The sequence below is a fragment of the Varanus komodoensis genome, unplaced genomic scaffold, assembly GCF_004798865.1.
Source record: "Varanus komodoensis strain SLA01 unplaced genomic scaffold, ASM479886v1 scaffold14_1, whole genome shotgun sequence".
Taxonomy (NCBI): Eukaryota; Metazoa; Chordata; class Lepidosauria; order Squamata; family Varanidae; genus Varanus; species Varanus komodoensis.
In genome coordinates this window covers 3,543,781-3,557,323 of record NW_025335438.1, presented here as the reverse complement: position 1 = coordinate 3,557,323, position 13,543 = coordinate 3,543,781, and the positions used below count along the sequence as shown (strand labels likewise).

General features: G+C 40.4%; 2 protein-coding genes across 2 annotated transcripts in view; both read left to right on the top strand.

Annotated features, from left to right (window-relative positions):
• The first annotated feature begins 3,838 nt into the window (after positions 1-3,838).
• Positions 3,839-13,374, top strand: OTUD6B (OTU deubiquitinase 6B). Its single transcript, XM_044423771.1, has 7 exons — positions 3,839-4,037; positions 6,210-6,364; positions 8,230-8,322; positions 9,137-9,449; positions 10,399-10,460; positions 11,684-11,790; positions 13,039-13,374. Exons 1-7 carry the CDS (start codon positions 3,926-3,928, stop codon positions 13,121-13,123), a joined length of 927 nt encoding a protein of 308 aa, XP_044279706.1. The 5' UTR covers positions 3,839-3,925; the 3' UTR covers positions 13,124-13,374.
• The window catches only part of SLC26A7 (solute carrier family 26 member 7), a 157,942-nt gene continuing 157,548 nt past the window's right edge, over positions 13,150-13,543 (top strand). The window contains exon 1 of the mRNA XM_044423758.1: positions 13,150-13,269. The gene's annotated coding sequence lies outside the window, so the exon portion shown is untranslated. The remainder of the gene's footprint in view (positions 13,270-13,543) is intronic.

Here is a 13,543-nt window from a genome sequence, read left to right as displayed (position 1 = left end):
TGTCAGTGGTTTCATTTACACAAAGAGCAGCCTTTTCTTCTTATCTTGAAACATGAGCTCTTGCAATGCTCCTATTATCAATTCCATATGGCATCTCTTGTCATTCCTTTTCTAATCCTTCTGCTATGTTTCTTAACCTTATTTTTAGAACAATACAAGCATTTTCAATCCCAAGGCTTAAAAGTATCCTTTTTGGAAACTCGGAAGTGTGACAGCTGGAAAAAACTTTTTGCATCACCTAAAAATATTCTTCTGGCCTAGCTTTTGGCATTCCCAGTGGATTACCAGCACTCCCTATATTATTATTATTATTATTATTATTATTATTATTATTATTATTATTATTAACATTTCTATGCCGCCCCTTGCCAAAACCTCGGGGCGGCTTACAACATATCCTCTCATGAAAATCAACTGTCTGCAAACATGGAAGCTGATCTATTCTTAGATGTTTCTAAGCTTGTTTGCTTCCAGCTAATTAAGGACTGCTCATGTGTGGTGCTGCCAGTTTGTGTCTGTGTAAACGGCTATTCAGAGGTTACAGAGAATAAATTTCTGAGGCATTCTCAGCCTTCCACTTTTACTTCACTTTTCTGATAAAGTGGCACCTACCACCCATGTTTTCCAGAGTGAATAAGACTATTTTCTTTTATCTGAAAATATTGGTCAACATGCCTGACCACCAGCTGGCTATTTAGAATAGAAGAACGGGATTGCTCAGCTTCTTCCCATTTTCTCTCTCTCACTGGCTTTCATTCATTGGAGAGAATATTGTATCCCAGGAACCATAGGTTTACTCAGAAAAAACAGCTGAGGTTCCTGCTCCAACCTTAAAAGGAGGAGTTTGAGAGATTTCGCCCTCATAGCTGGAATTATCCCCTCATAGCTGGAATGGAAGGAACTGCAGTGATCTTTAAAAAAGAGTAAAAGGGGCATTCTGGTGGGCAGGAAGGAGAGGAAAGAGGCTAGGCTATATCTTGAGCCCTTTCTAGCCCCCCTTCCCCTCTCATGCACCCTCACTAGATAAGCCGAAAAGCCCATTTAGTAAAATCCCAATTCTCCCACCCTGTGACCTTGAACTTGCTAGGGCATAAGAATCTCAAAAGCCCCTACATTCAGGGTAAGAAGAAGAAACATTGGCATATTGGTTAAAAATTGGTTGAACATTGTGGATTTTAGCTTCTCTTGTTTGGCCACAGCCTGTCTTCTTGGGGATTTGCTGCACTGTTAGGCTTTCCAGAGGTGTAGTCCTGTTAAGTCTGTTGCAGTTTCAACCTCCCAGGACACTCTATCAATGCACTTAAAGTAGCTATTCTTGAATAAATGAATGTCAAAGACAGGTATCAATAAGAAATTGATGAAGCACAATTCATCAGAAACTCAAGATTTGAATATGGAATAGATACTTTGGTTTTTAAACAAACTTGCAACATACATATATTAATCAGCACAGCATTACAATGGTGTTATTACTCAAGGATGTGTTATGAATGGCATATAGTTAAGTAATCATCATTGCCTGTATTTTTTGCATTTCAGTTCCCTCAAATGGCACAGTTTACATCTCCCGGCCAGCCACATATGCCTATATAAATCTTCCTCTCTGAAGTTAGCAATTCATGCATCCAGGGAATGGTGTTCACAAGAGCTTATGCTGGAAAAAAATGGTTCCTTTTTAAGCAGCCCCAAGTCTGCTTTTTCTTGTTAGGCTTGTTTAGGCTTCACACTTGTCTGATATAAACTCCACTACTTTCACTGGGAAATAAGAATAGAAGGAGAAACAGAGAAATACGGCTAGTACTTTTATGGTTATGGAATTTTATTGCCATTTTATGATTTTGTAAGATGACTGGGTGAGGTAGAATGATTTAATTTCTTAAATTAATAAAACTCAGATGATCTGATGAGAAATTCATAGGCTTCCCTCACCTCAGTGGGGAGCATAGCTTAATGAGCTAGAATAAGGATCTGCCATGTAATGTGTACTCAGGGAGCCTCTCCCTGGTGCAGACAAGCACTTGGAAAAAAATATCGTTTGACATGTTTGTTTTGTGAATATACATACACAAAAGTGTATGAAATTGCTAAAACGTTTTAGCAATTAGGCTTCAACCAAAGCAGACCAAATAAGCTTCAACGAGTAAGTGTTCATTTGAAATTGACAGGCTTTCTGCGATGGGGGAGGCATAAAAATGTTATAAATAAATAAATAAATAAATAAATAAATTTATTCGCCATCCAAGCACATTGAAAGTGTTCCAAGGTCCCCATCCATTGCATTATAGGAGGTGAGCAATTACCTTATGTAATGTCAATCTTTTAGCTATCAAAATATCACAGAGAATGCAGTTCCCCTTCCACTTGTTGATATTCATGATGTTGGTAAATTTTAAAGTGTGCTTCTCAATGACTGGTAAAGACTATTCCAGCACAAAATTTATCTGTGCAATATGTATTGAAAGCAATTATTGGCCATTGCCAAAATATGTTTAAAAAACTATACTCCGCCAGCAGCAGTTTGCTGGATTAGGCAATCTTTTGTTAAAGAGACAGCGTAGTTATCAATAGACCCAAAATAGCCATTTTTGTCGTAGAAGAAATAGCCTACGATCCATTGAGAGGATGGATAGATGCTAAGACAGTGATTCACCCATTAGGCATTCTTTGGTGGTGCTTGCAGCAGTTTCTGAAATTCTTAAATGTGCCCATGAGTGCAAAAAAGTTTGGGGATCCCCCAGCTGGAAGGCAGAAGGATGGCCAAACGAGAAACTAACATGCCAGCTACAGTCAATGGGAGGCGAAATATCCTAATGGGCCACTAAGTGGCACACTAAATCGACTGGGGTGTTTTCTCCACTGTCTTCCTATCGTTGTTCTGCTTCCTCCCCGCAAATAGAGGAAAATCTACGCTATTATAGTGTAACACGTCTGCATCGAAATGAATCCAGCACAATGTTTTTGCATGCGACGGAGCACGGGGTCTGGAGTTGAACTGGGAAGGGGACTGAGAGACTATTCCTAGTTTGTTGCTCTTCACTACAGAGTGAAAAGCATTATACATGGTTAAGGCGTATGTGTGTTGGGAGTGCTCCTGGATGTCTAGATCAGCTTCATGCACATTTCTAACCAACAAATTTACAGAGAACTACATTGCAGGGTTATCACAACATAATCTCTCTCCACCACGCTGCTCAATGCAACGACAGCATGCAACAGTCAAGGACTACATTGGTGGTGAAATTTGAAAGCGCAATTCTATGAATGCTTAGATAGAAAAAATAGCCTACAATTCCCAGCATGCTCCAGCTAGCCCTAGGACCCCCCCCCCAACACACACACATACAGAACATGCATAGGAATATGATTAAAATGCTATCCCTCAAAAAACGGAATTAATTGAATTACAACATGAACTTTCTGCTGTTACTTTTCCATCTCAGTCTTAACCATGCTGCTGAGATTGAAGTCTCCTTGAGTGCAACTTACTCTCTAGAAAACGGTATTTAGGATCGCAGCCTTTTTTTGTTTTTGTTTTGTTTTTGCCTGATTACTGCCCAGTCACGGCTATGCTAAAATCTCGGATATATCCGCTGTTTGGGATTGTTCGTTTCTTTTATAAACAGTAGTCAAGTCCACTACCGAAATAAAGCTGAAACGAACCCGGAAGTATTGTTTCTAATGAAACGACTACTCTTCACTTTCTTATTTCTGTAGGCACACAAACGTCCTTTACCGCCCTTCCTTCCTCTGCCGTGCCGCCTGTCTTTTATCTCTATAGTTTCTTGGAGATAGGCGCGCGCAGAAGGGGAAGGGGGCGTGTCTTGGCGCTATTTCCTCCCCGTCAAGGCTGGGCGCGCACGTGGTTCAGGAACAGTCTGGCTGCGCTCCTGCTTGGTAGGCGGTGGCCGCCGCCACCGCCGCCACCATGAGCAGGCCTGGCGAAGAAGAGCCGCCGCTGGCGGTGGCTGCAGAAGAGGACGGAGACGAGCTGGAGCTGCTTGCCAAGCGGCAGCGCAAGGAGAAACGGGAGCTGCAAGGTGAGGACGGCCGATGCTTGGCTGGAGGAAGTTGCAGGATCCGGCGTCCAGGGCAGGGCAGGGCAGGGCAAGGCCACGCCAAAATACAAGCTGCTGAGTGAGGCAGGCCTCTGAATGGAAGGGATAGATTGTACGTTTAACAACCGGCCGGGAAGGAGGAGGGCGAGTACACATTGATGTACACGAACATGCCAGATGCCCAGGACGGCGTCTGGGGTAGGCATAAGTACCTGCTGAGGCCCCAAACCCAAGTAGGCGTCACTAAGAATAGTTTTCTGTATGTGCACTTTTTCGCCGTTGTAACCCACTTCTTCATTCGCCTCTGGCTCTGGCCTAGAGAGGATGCTGAGGAGCAGCAGGGATGCTGCCGGTTAAGAAGTTAGTGAGAAGGTAGATTCTTTGAGAGGGGCGTTCGGAAGGTGCTTTGTCCAAGGGCTCTCAAGGACTTAGAGTCAGTGCTGCTAGTATCCTCCTGGTGCTTTAGACGTCAGATCCCGTAAGTGCCAACTGTTGTGGCCAGTAGCCAGGAATTCTAAAAACTCTAGTCCAGAATATTTGGAGTGCACTAGATGTGGGAAAGCTGGCGAAATGGCATCACAAACTTTTTGGTATTTCAGTGACTAGAAATTTCTTGCTGTGGAATCCTATGCATGTCTGGTCAAAGGCTAGCCCTGTTTTAAGGGACTATTTGTTAGAGAATCAATAGAAGAAACCAAAAACTTACACCTGCTCTACATGCTAGTATCATGGTGCCACAAGGCATTTGGAATACAGGAAAGAGTGGGAAAGGAGAATGAAAACAACCTAGCAATTAGGAAAACAATCCACATTTTAATTGTCTGTCAATATAGAGAGGGCAACAAACCACATGTTATGCGTTAGTGAGTGTAATGTTGTAAGCCGCACCGAGGCCTTGGCAAGGGGCGGCATAGAAATGTTTTAATAAAATAAATAAATAAATAATGTGTAAATCAGGTCACATTGATTGGGTTGGGATGATAACTCCTTGCCATGGGTTATTCAATCCATGATGAGTTACAGCGCCTGCCATTTTGCTTATGCGCCCTATTTGCATGAGGGTTGTTGTGTTGTGCAAACTTGGCAAGTGTGAATAATGTAAGGGTTGTTTAATTCCTGCATAAGCCATTTATACATGTCAATTCCTGAGCAGGTGTTGCATATATAAAATGTGACTGTGCTAACCCCACACACATTTCGGATAAATCATCTATGGTAAGACGTTGAGTTATGTGAACAGTTCCAATGTTTGAATCTCATAAATAATAAATATTATAGGGTCAACCCAATCAGGATGCCCGTAACTCTCTGAACTGGAGGATTGTAAGCATCCTGTACAAAGTGGGAAAAGCACAGAGGTCAAAGTTGCCTCTGTATTCCTCCTGCCTTGCAAAGTACTTAAGATGGCCTAGTTTGGTTGTCCTAAGTGCTGTGCCTTGGAGTGGGGGAAAGGCTGAAGTGCCACAAGAATATATTATATCTTGGTCCCACAGGTCTCTCCTTCCCCAAAACCCTATATCCGAGGTTGCTCTTATGACCTCCGAGACATAGCCAATACGATTCTTCCAATGTTAGCTGCAGTGTTGGTAGGGAGGTCTGAGCAGGGATCCTTAGCTATCAGGTGGGAGCAGTTTTGGATCTCATAGGTGGGGATCTAAGCAAGCTTATGACTGTTAGCAGGTATAGGATTGCTCTGTCTATTAGTAGCAACATGGCTGGAGCAATCCATCCTCCCTCTGAGAGAGATACTTTCTGGAATATAGCTTTATAATAAAGCAAGAATAGATAGGGCTACTTCTAATACAACACAGTTGTGCTAATTATTACATTACTTTTATATCTTGCCTTGTTTTCGTCTTGTAATCTTGAACTCAATTTTATTCTAACAAAAGCAATCCTGTGAGGTCAGTTAAGTTGAAAGCGAGCAACTGGCCCAGAGACATTCAGTGAGCTGCATGGCCAAGTAACAACTAGAACCTAGATTCCCCAGCTTCCCAGTCCAACACTCTAACCACTGTGCCATGTTAACAATTTGAGAACCAAACTCAAATAAGTAGTCATACATTTAATGCAGTATATTCAGGTTAATTAAACTCAAATGTTTTTCAGTTATTAGTTTTCTTACCAATTATTTCATCATCTGTATTTCCTCAGCCAAAATCCAAGGAATGAAAAATGCTGTTCCAAAGAATGACAAAAAGAGGAGAAAACAGCTACTGGATGATGTCTCCAAACTGGAGGCTGAGCTGGAACAGAAACACAAAGAGGAAATGGAGAAGCTAAAGAAAACATTACCTGAACAGAATAAAGTATGTATTGTAGTGAAATTTACTTTTAAAGCCTTATGAGTGTGCCTTTTTTTCTTGGTCTTAGGGTTCATATTGCTTTGAATGCCTGTAAATAAAATGGCGTGTTTATTTCTGTTTGCTAAGAAACTGGGTTTCAATCCTTGAAGCCATTGCTATGTTTTTAGTTGCAATAAATATTTTCCTTATATGTACCATGAATAAGTGGAGCACATGTGCACACACATGCGAGCTTGCGCACACACAGAGTTCTTGGCTGGCATACTGTGTAAAATAGAGATGAGCAGGATAATTCTATGAAATGTACTTTATTTCCTGGTTGCATTTCTGGAGGAAGTTAGGGTTTTTCTCATTGGAAGCCTCTGTCCATTGGTCCTGGGAGGTAGGATTCAGAAGGTAGTACTGAGGGACTATTGGTCCATCTTCTCTACCTTGCTGTTTTGTATCTACATTAAACTATTGGATGAAGTCTTTTGAAGATTTAAGATGTGGAGTTATCAGTATTCAAATGAAGAACAGCAATTGTTTCCATAGGATCCTAGAGAGGCTGTGAAAAAGCTGGATTGCTCTTTAGTGGCTGTGGAGGACTGGATGGGGCATAACAAGGTGAAAATCCAAGTAAAAGTGAACTCTTAGTTGGTAGATCATCTGGTTCAGGTTTGGTTGTGCAGCATATATTGGATAGGGTTTGGATATTGGATAGTCCACAGTATATCAACTCCATAGTTCTGGCATTCTTCTTCATCCTGCATTGCTAGTAGAGGTGCAGGTGACATGGGTAGAGAGGGACTCCTTTTTCTAGCTTTGACTGGTTTGTTCTAATAAAGTCAGATCTTATCATAGTCACATCCTAGGTACCATCAAATACCATCACATTGACCGTCTGTCAATGTGAGCGGAGGCGGCTGGTGCTGGAGGTCAGATTAGTTGGCCCAGGAGGCCCCTTCTGACCTGCTCTATTTCTATGTTTCTAAATACTGTTGTAACACCCTCTTATGTTGGTTTATCCTTGAAAAGTGTTCAGATATTACACTGAATGTTATAATCTTGTGACTGAAGCCAAGGGTTTTGACTATATCATATTTGTTTTTATTTGATGTGTGTTGGTTGTCAGTTTATTTTTGGGATTAATTTATGCTGCTGGTGTTAACCCTTAACATTCAAAATAGCTTGGAGATAGATAAAGCCTACCTCCTTCCATATGGTCTTCCCTGAACATTCTAATCATTATTTGAAGCTGTTTCAGATCCCTTGACTCTGTGAAATGTCATCCACAGATGACCAGGTGTAAGACTTTTTCTGTGAATGGCTCTGCCAACTTAGGCATATCAGGCTGCATCATTGTTATTTTAGGTGGCTGGCAAGACAAGGTTATTTAAAATGGTCTTTGTCTGGATATTTTAGGCTGTATACCGTATCTGCTGGTTGTTCATGAATCCTGTCTTTGGAACTAGTATATTGGCCAAAAAAAAAAGTGTTTGAATATTGCATGTGAACCCATTGCCAACAACTTTCCCCATATAATCCTTAGGCCAAGGTGGCAGACACATATGGTTTTACAGTCAAGGTTAAATGATACCTCTAGAGTGGCATGATAGTTGCCTTACTCAGTTTCCTTTTGAAAATTTAAGAGATCTCTAAAGCTTAAAAGTGAAATAGAAATGAAATGGAATTACATAAAAGTAAGAATGTATACACACATACAGAGTGGGGTGGTGATAGACTGCAGGAAGAATAGTATGAAATATCAAGTTTGTGACCATTATGAAATTTCAGATATCTGCAGTGCAACTTAGCTAGAAATGGGGACATGACAAGATCAAGAAGCTATTAGTTTCATATTTTAGTTAACTGTTATTTTTATTTAGGACTGTTCAGCAACCCTAAATATTGCAAGATTGGTGCTTGAAAGTACAGAACAAATTCAGCCTCCTAGAATATCTAAAGCACAGAAGAGACGGGTAAGATTCCTTCAGATGCAGACATTTCCTTAGTTTAACTGTTTTATGAGTGACAAGAAAGACCAAATGCAAGATGTCTGCTTTGGTGCCAGAACTAGTGCCTGAAGGATGGCACTGAGATGTGATACCATGTGGGAACTGTGGTTGGCTCTGTTTGTGTTATTACGCTGAATGTAGCTTTCCAGAGAAAGGGAGGAGTTCGTGTGTGTGTGTGTGTGTGTGTGTGTGTGTGTGAGAGAGAGAGAGAGAGAGAGAGAGAGAGAGCGCGCGCGCGCGCGCGCGCGCGCGTGCGCGCCCAGTGTGAAATTTATCTTGCATTTGTGCATTTATGGAATATCTATAACTACTGGGTACCATGGATTGGATACAGATTGGCCATTCAGTGAATATAAGTGTTCCTTTTACTCACAGAAGGCCCTAGGATCCAGCAGTGACTTTATGCTGGAGGAAGAAGGGGAAGCAATCTTCAAATTTTCTGTAGGCATCTCTGGGTCCTGTAGCCTTTCAAAGCGACTGTTCAGGAGGACTGGGGACACAGGAATACAAATACATACCTTCTTCCTCCAGTACAAATAGAACTCTGGGAAACCCTACTTTGGATTCAACCAGATGTTTTAGTTTCTTCATAAATGACATGATATATGGTGAGTGAACTTCATGAAAATTTTACCGTGTCCTTTACATGCAAGTACCATTGAATAATAACAGAACAGAACATATTAGTGTGTGAGAAACACTTGAAACACTTTTGGAAGAAGTACTATATTCATCATGTAGTCAGATGTGAAGTTCAATATGTGCTTTTCCCAAACAGGATAAAAAAGCAGCCTTGGAGAGGGAAAGAGAAGAAAGAATAGCAGAAGCAGAGATAGAAAATTTAACAGGTGCTAGGCACCTTGAAAGCCAGAAACTTGCACACATTTTAGCAGCAAGGCAATTGGAAATTAAGCAGATCCCATCTGATGGTCACTGCATGTACAGAGCTATTGAAGATCAACTCAAGGAGCAACAGAACTCCTGGACTGTTGGAACTCTTAGAAGTCAGACTGCAGAGTACATGAGAAGTCATAGGGATGACTTCCTCCCATTTCTGACAAATCCAAATACAGGAGACTTGTACAGCCAAGGTAGGTAAGCTACATGCATCATCACTAACACATTTCTATTATAATAGCTGCTCTAGTAAGAATATCACTATGAAGTCTTTTAATGTTTTTTTCGGTTATATAATAGGGACATACGTTGCAAACCTTAATGATCTCAACTAGTTGCTGTGCACATTATTCATCCAATCCCATGCATGCTAGTAAGCTCCTTTGTGTTTATCAAATGTTCTTTCTAGCAAAGTATGTTTCCAATAACTCTTACCCAGGATAATGTGAACGACCAATTTTAGTAAGATATAAAAATATTTACTTAACAGTACTTTATAACTGAGGGCCTAAGACTTAAGGATAGCTTAACAAATTTGACTGCAGTATTGTGTTCTTTGACATGTTTCTGTGTAAACCAAGGAAATATCCCAAAATGGAGCAACTATGCAATCTGGAAGAATAAACACTTGATTATCAAATTGATCATTTTCTTGCATTTCCTGCCTTTATTCTGACTGGGTTTGCCCTATTATGGGAGGTGAAAAAACCACAGCGGCTTGTTCCCCTGTCCCTCGCCTGTTGTGTGCTAGGCAGATTTGTGCAAATATCCTCAGCAGTGAAGATTATTATGTTGTGTGAACCTGGTCAGGATATCTTTTTGCCATCCGGATTGTTACCCACGGCAAATGCTCATGGTGTTTTTATCCAGGCAACATGTGGGGTTAGTAGCAAATAAGCCACCATGGTCTGTTTCTCCACCATAATCATGTGAAACATGCCATCTACTAGCAAACATTCTTTCATTCTTCTGTTTTAGTTTTCAGTGACTGACAGTGTTACATCTTCCTTTGTTTCCGTTGCCGCCTGCTTTATTAGAAAAATCCTATGAATAACATATCTGTTGTAACACATCTTTTAAAACTTTATCTGCCAACACTGAAATATTAAAAAATTAATTGAATGTCCTTTTCCTCCTCCTCAGAGGAATTTGAAAAATACTGTTATGATATAGCAAACACAGCTGCTTGGGGTGGTCAGTTAGAAGTAAGTACAACTTCCCATACTTTCCTAATCTCTTAAATGCTAATGCTTGAATTTTCTTAGGAAATCTAGAGATGTTTAGATCTTACTTCATCTGTTCTATCTCAGTGTTGCAGATTGTCAAGTGTATTTCATCCCTTTGTCTGATAATTGACAGAGTTGGATTTTTAAAAATCATTCTTCTACTGCTAATGCAATTAAGTACTAATCCCACCCTCCAAAGCTGAAAAATTAACCCACAAGTCCGTGGAATCAGCTGGGCTCAGAAAAAAACTGGTCTACAGTAGAATCTACTGACTGTATTCACAGAAACCCAAACGCATTTGAATCTGATATGAATGGTCTAGAGTCTATGAATGTTGATACCCTTAAGATGTTGGCTTTTGAGATACTTTGGAGAGCAAAGTTTGGATGCAGAGATAAATAATGAATGGGACTCTGCTTTTTTGAGCCCCCTTGCCCCTTTACAGCCCTATTGGAACACAAAAAGAGTTAGTGTAGTTGGGAAACAAGCTGTATTAATACTACCACTCAACAGGTGCAGCAATTTGTCACTGAATTTTGGCAGAAAATGGGCAAATGGCTTTTCCAGCTGCCTTGTAGCGCCCCCCCCCCCCAGGTTACACTGCTGCACCAGGGTTGAGGAGAGCAAAAATAAGCCCCATGCTTATGGAAGTTGCCTTCCCCTGACCCCACTGTAGATGCTGGTTTCCAGTCAGCTTCACCCTACTCTCTCAGAGCTGGGGAAGAATTGCATAGACTGGTTATGGAGGTCTTCCATAAACCTGACTTCAGGGAGCAGAAAGGTGTGTGGGGGGGGGTGATTGTGGTGATCAGTCAAGAGAATAAAGAGAGGCTGGGCTCCACTGTATCTTTTTGCCTCTGTAGTTCTCACAACCCCAAGAATGGGTAGAACCCCAGCTCTTCTAGATGAGCTCAGAAATCCATCTAGCAGAAACAAAAAGGACTGATGAAAAAATTGCTCCTCCTGCTCTGCTGGCAGCAGCTTCTTTCTTTTGGATCAAGCCTCCTTCTGAACGAGGAGGTTTGATCCAAATATTAGTAGAAACATTTCCTACTAATAAGCATCAGAAACTAATAAACAGATGACAGAATTGTAGAATTTCATTCCAGATCTCTGTTCAGCACATTGAGGAAAAGGGCATTTGTTTGTGGCCATGTGAAAAGGAAACCTTATTAACAGAAAAATGGATTTTGCCTTACAGTTAAGGGCTCTGTCACACATCTTGAAAACACCAATTGAAGTAATTCAAATGGATTCACCTCCTATTATTGTTGGCGAAGAATACAGTAGAAAGCCACTAATCCTTGTGTAAGTAGATACGTTACGTTCTTAGGAGTTTTGTGTTTGAAGAATGTTATGTGACTGATACTTGGAAATTACTGCAGAAAGGAGTTTTGCTGATGTGCCCTGTTCCAGACTTAGACATTCTGGGTTATGTTAGAGACCTGTGGCACTGAAGGGCAATCCCACAGGTTTGAGAAGATGAGCTGAATCACAGTGGCAGTACTAGATTCAGTACCCTTTGCCACTTCAGAGTGTAAAAGCACTTTCATGAAATTAGAGCAAAGCTTGGCAGCAAAACCAATTATTGTTTTCCCTGGGGACTTAATTGGTTTCTGAATGTCACTGACTTGAATTGGAAAGTCTTTTAAAATGGATTCAAGTATAACATTTGAGTTTTCTTTAAAGTGTGAGTACCAACACCAAGTTCTGCCCACTGAATCATTTTCAACTTTTCCCTATATAATAAAGGTTAGTGGAAAAAGGTGAAAATGCTTTTGGAAGTAATGGGGCCTGGGTGAAAGTGCCTTGAAGGACTTTGTTCACATGTTGATCTTATAGTTGTGTAGAGATGTAAATGTGGTAAGAAATGCAGTCTTAAGGCATGGTGCTTTTGCCATGATCATAAGCCTCTAAACTTGGAGGTTTGTGTTCATTCTGTACAGCAGCAGAAATAAACTTCGCCTCTACATCCCCACACCTTCATTTTCACCAGAAGAGCTTTTTTGCCCATCTAGCAAAGGGAATAATCATTGTCAGGGTAACGAGTGAGTAAGGGAGAGGATTTCCAGTGTAGCTAACTTGTGTGTCCTTGCTAAAAGAAGATGAGGTTTTTTATTACCCCAGCTGATATCATTGGACTTTTCATGAATGTTCTCATTCATAAAATAACTGTGATAAGTTGAGAATTAACTTAAAATCATGTTTTCCAGTAAACACTAGCTTCATCATCCAGCTTTGCTTTTTTGAAACCTTGGGTTACTGTAATCCAGGATTAGTTCTTGAGTTATGACAGAAGAGACAAGCCAAGAGTTCCTGGTTTCATCACTTTAAGCCAGAGATTCCATGATTTGTTTAGCTGCTGCTGGAGGAGTCGAGGTGAACAATTGAGCTACGCATACCAGTTTGCTGGCTTGCTCATGGTAACTCAGGGTTTTGAAAAATCAAGGGTTGCCATGACAAGTGAACCCTCCTGTTGTTTGTCTTTGTGCCTATGTTCTGTTTTAGTTTGGAAGGAATCTACTTAATTTCTGTAATACTTGTTTCTGCTTCTAGGTATATGAGACATGCATATGGATTAGGAGAACATTATAATTCCATAAAACCTCTTTCGGACACAATTACAGAAAATACAAGCTAGTGCATATGATTCATCAGACAAGATTGATGGGTGCATCTTTACACTTAATGCTAGATGTCCTTGGATATGTCTTAAAGCAAACTAATTCTGCTCAATAGTTTTGCAACACATAAAGGATATGGAAAAGTACTATATATTGAAAATCTGTAAGTACTATAGATTCTAATTTAATCATGTTTTTAAAAAAACCTTCCCAAAGTGTTTGTAATGCAACTAATAATAAATGGTATATTACAGATTTATTTATTTAATTTCTGTGCTGCTCATTAGCCAAAGTCATAAGAAACAACATATACAATAAAAACAATAATATTAAATCAAACATACATAATACATCAATAAACTAACAATAGGACACAGCAAAACAAAAAAACAAAACAAAACCCACAGCAGCCACAGCTTAAGTTAATCCAGGGGTAT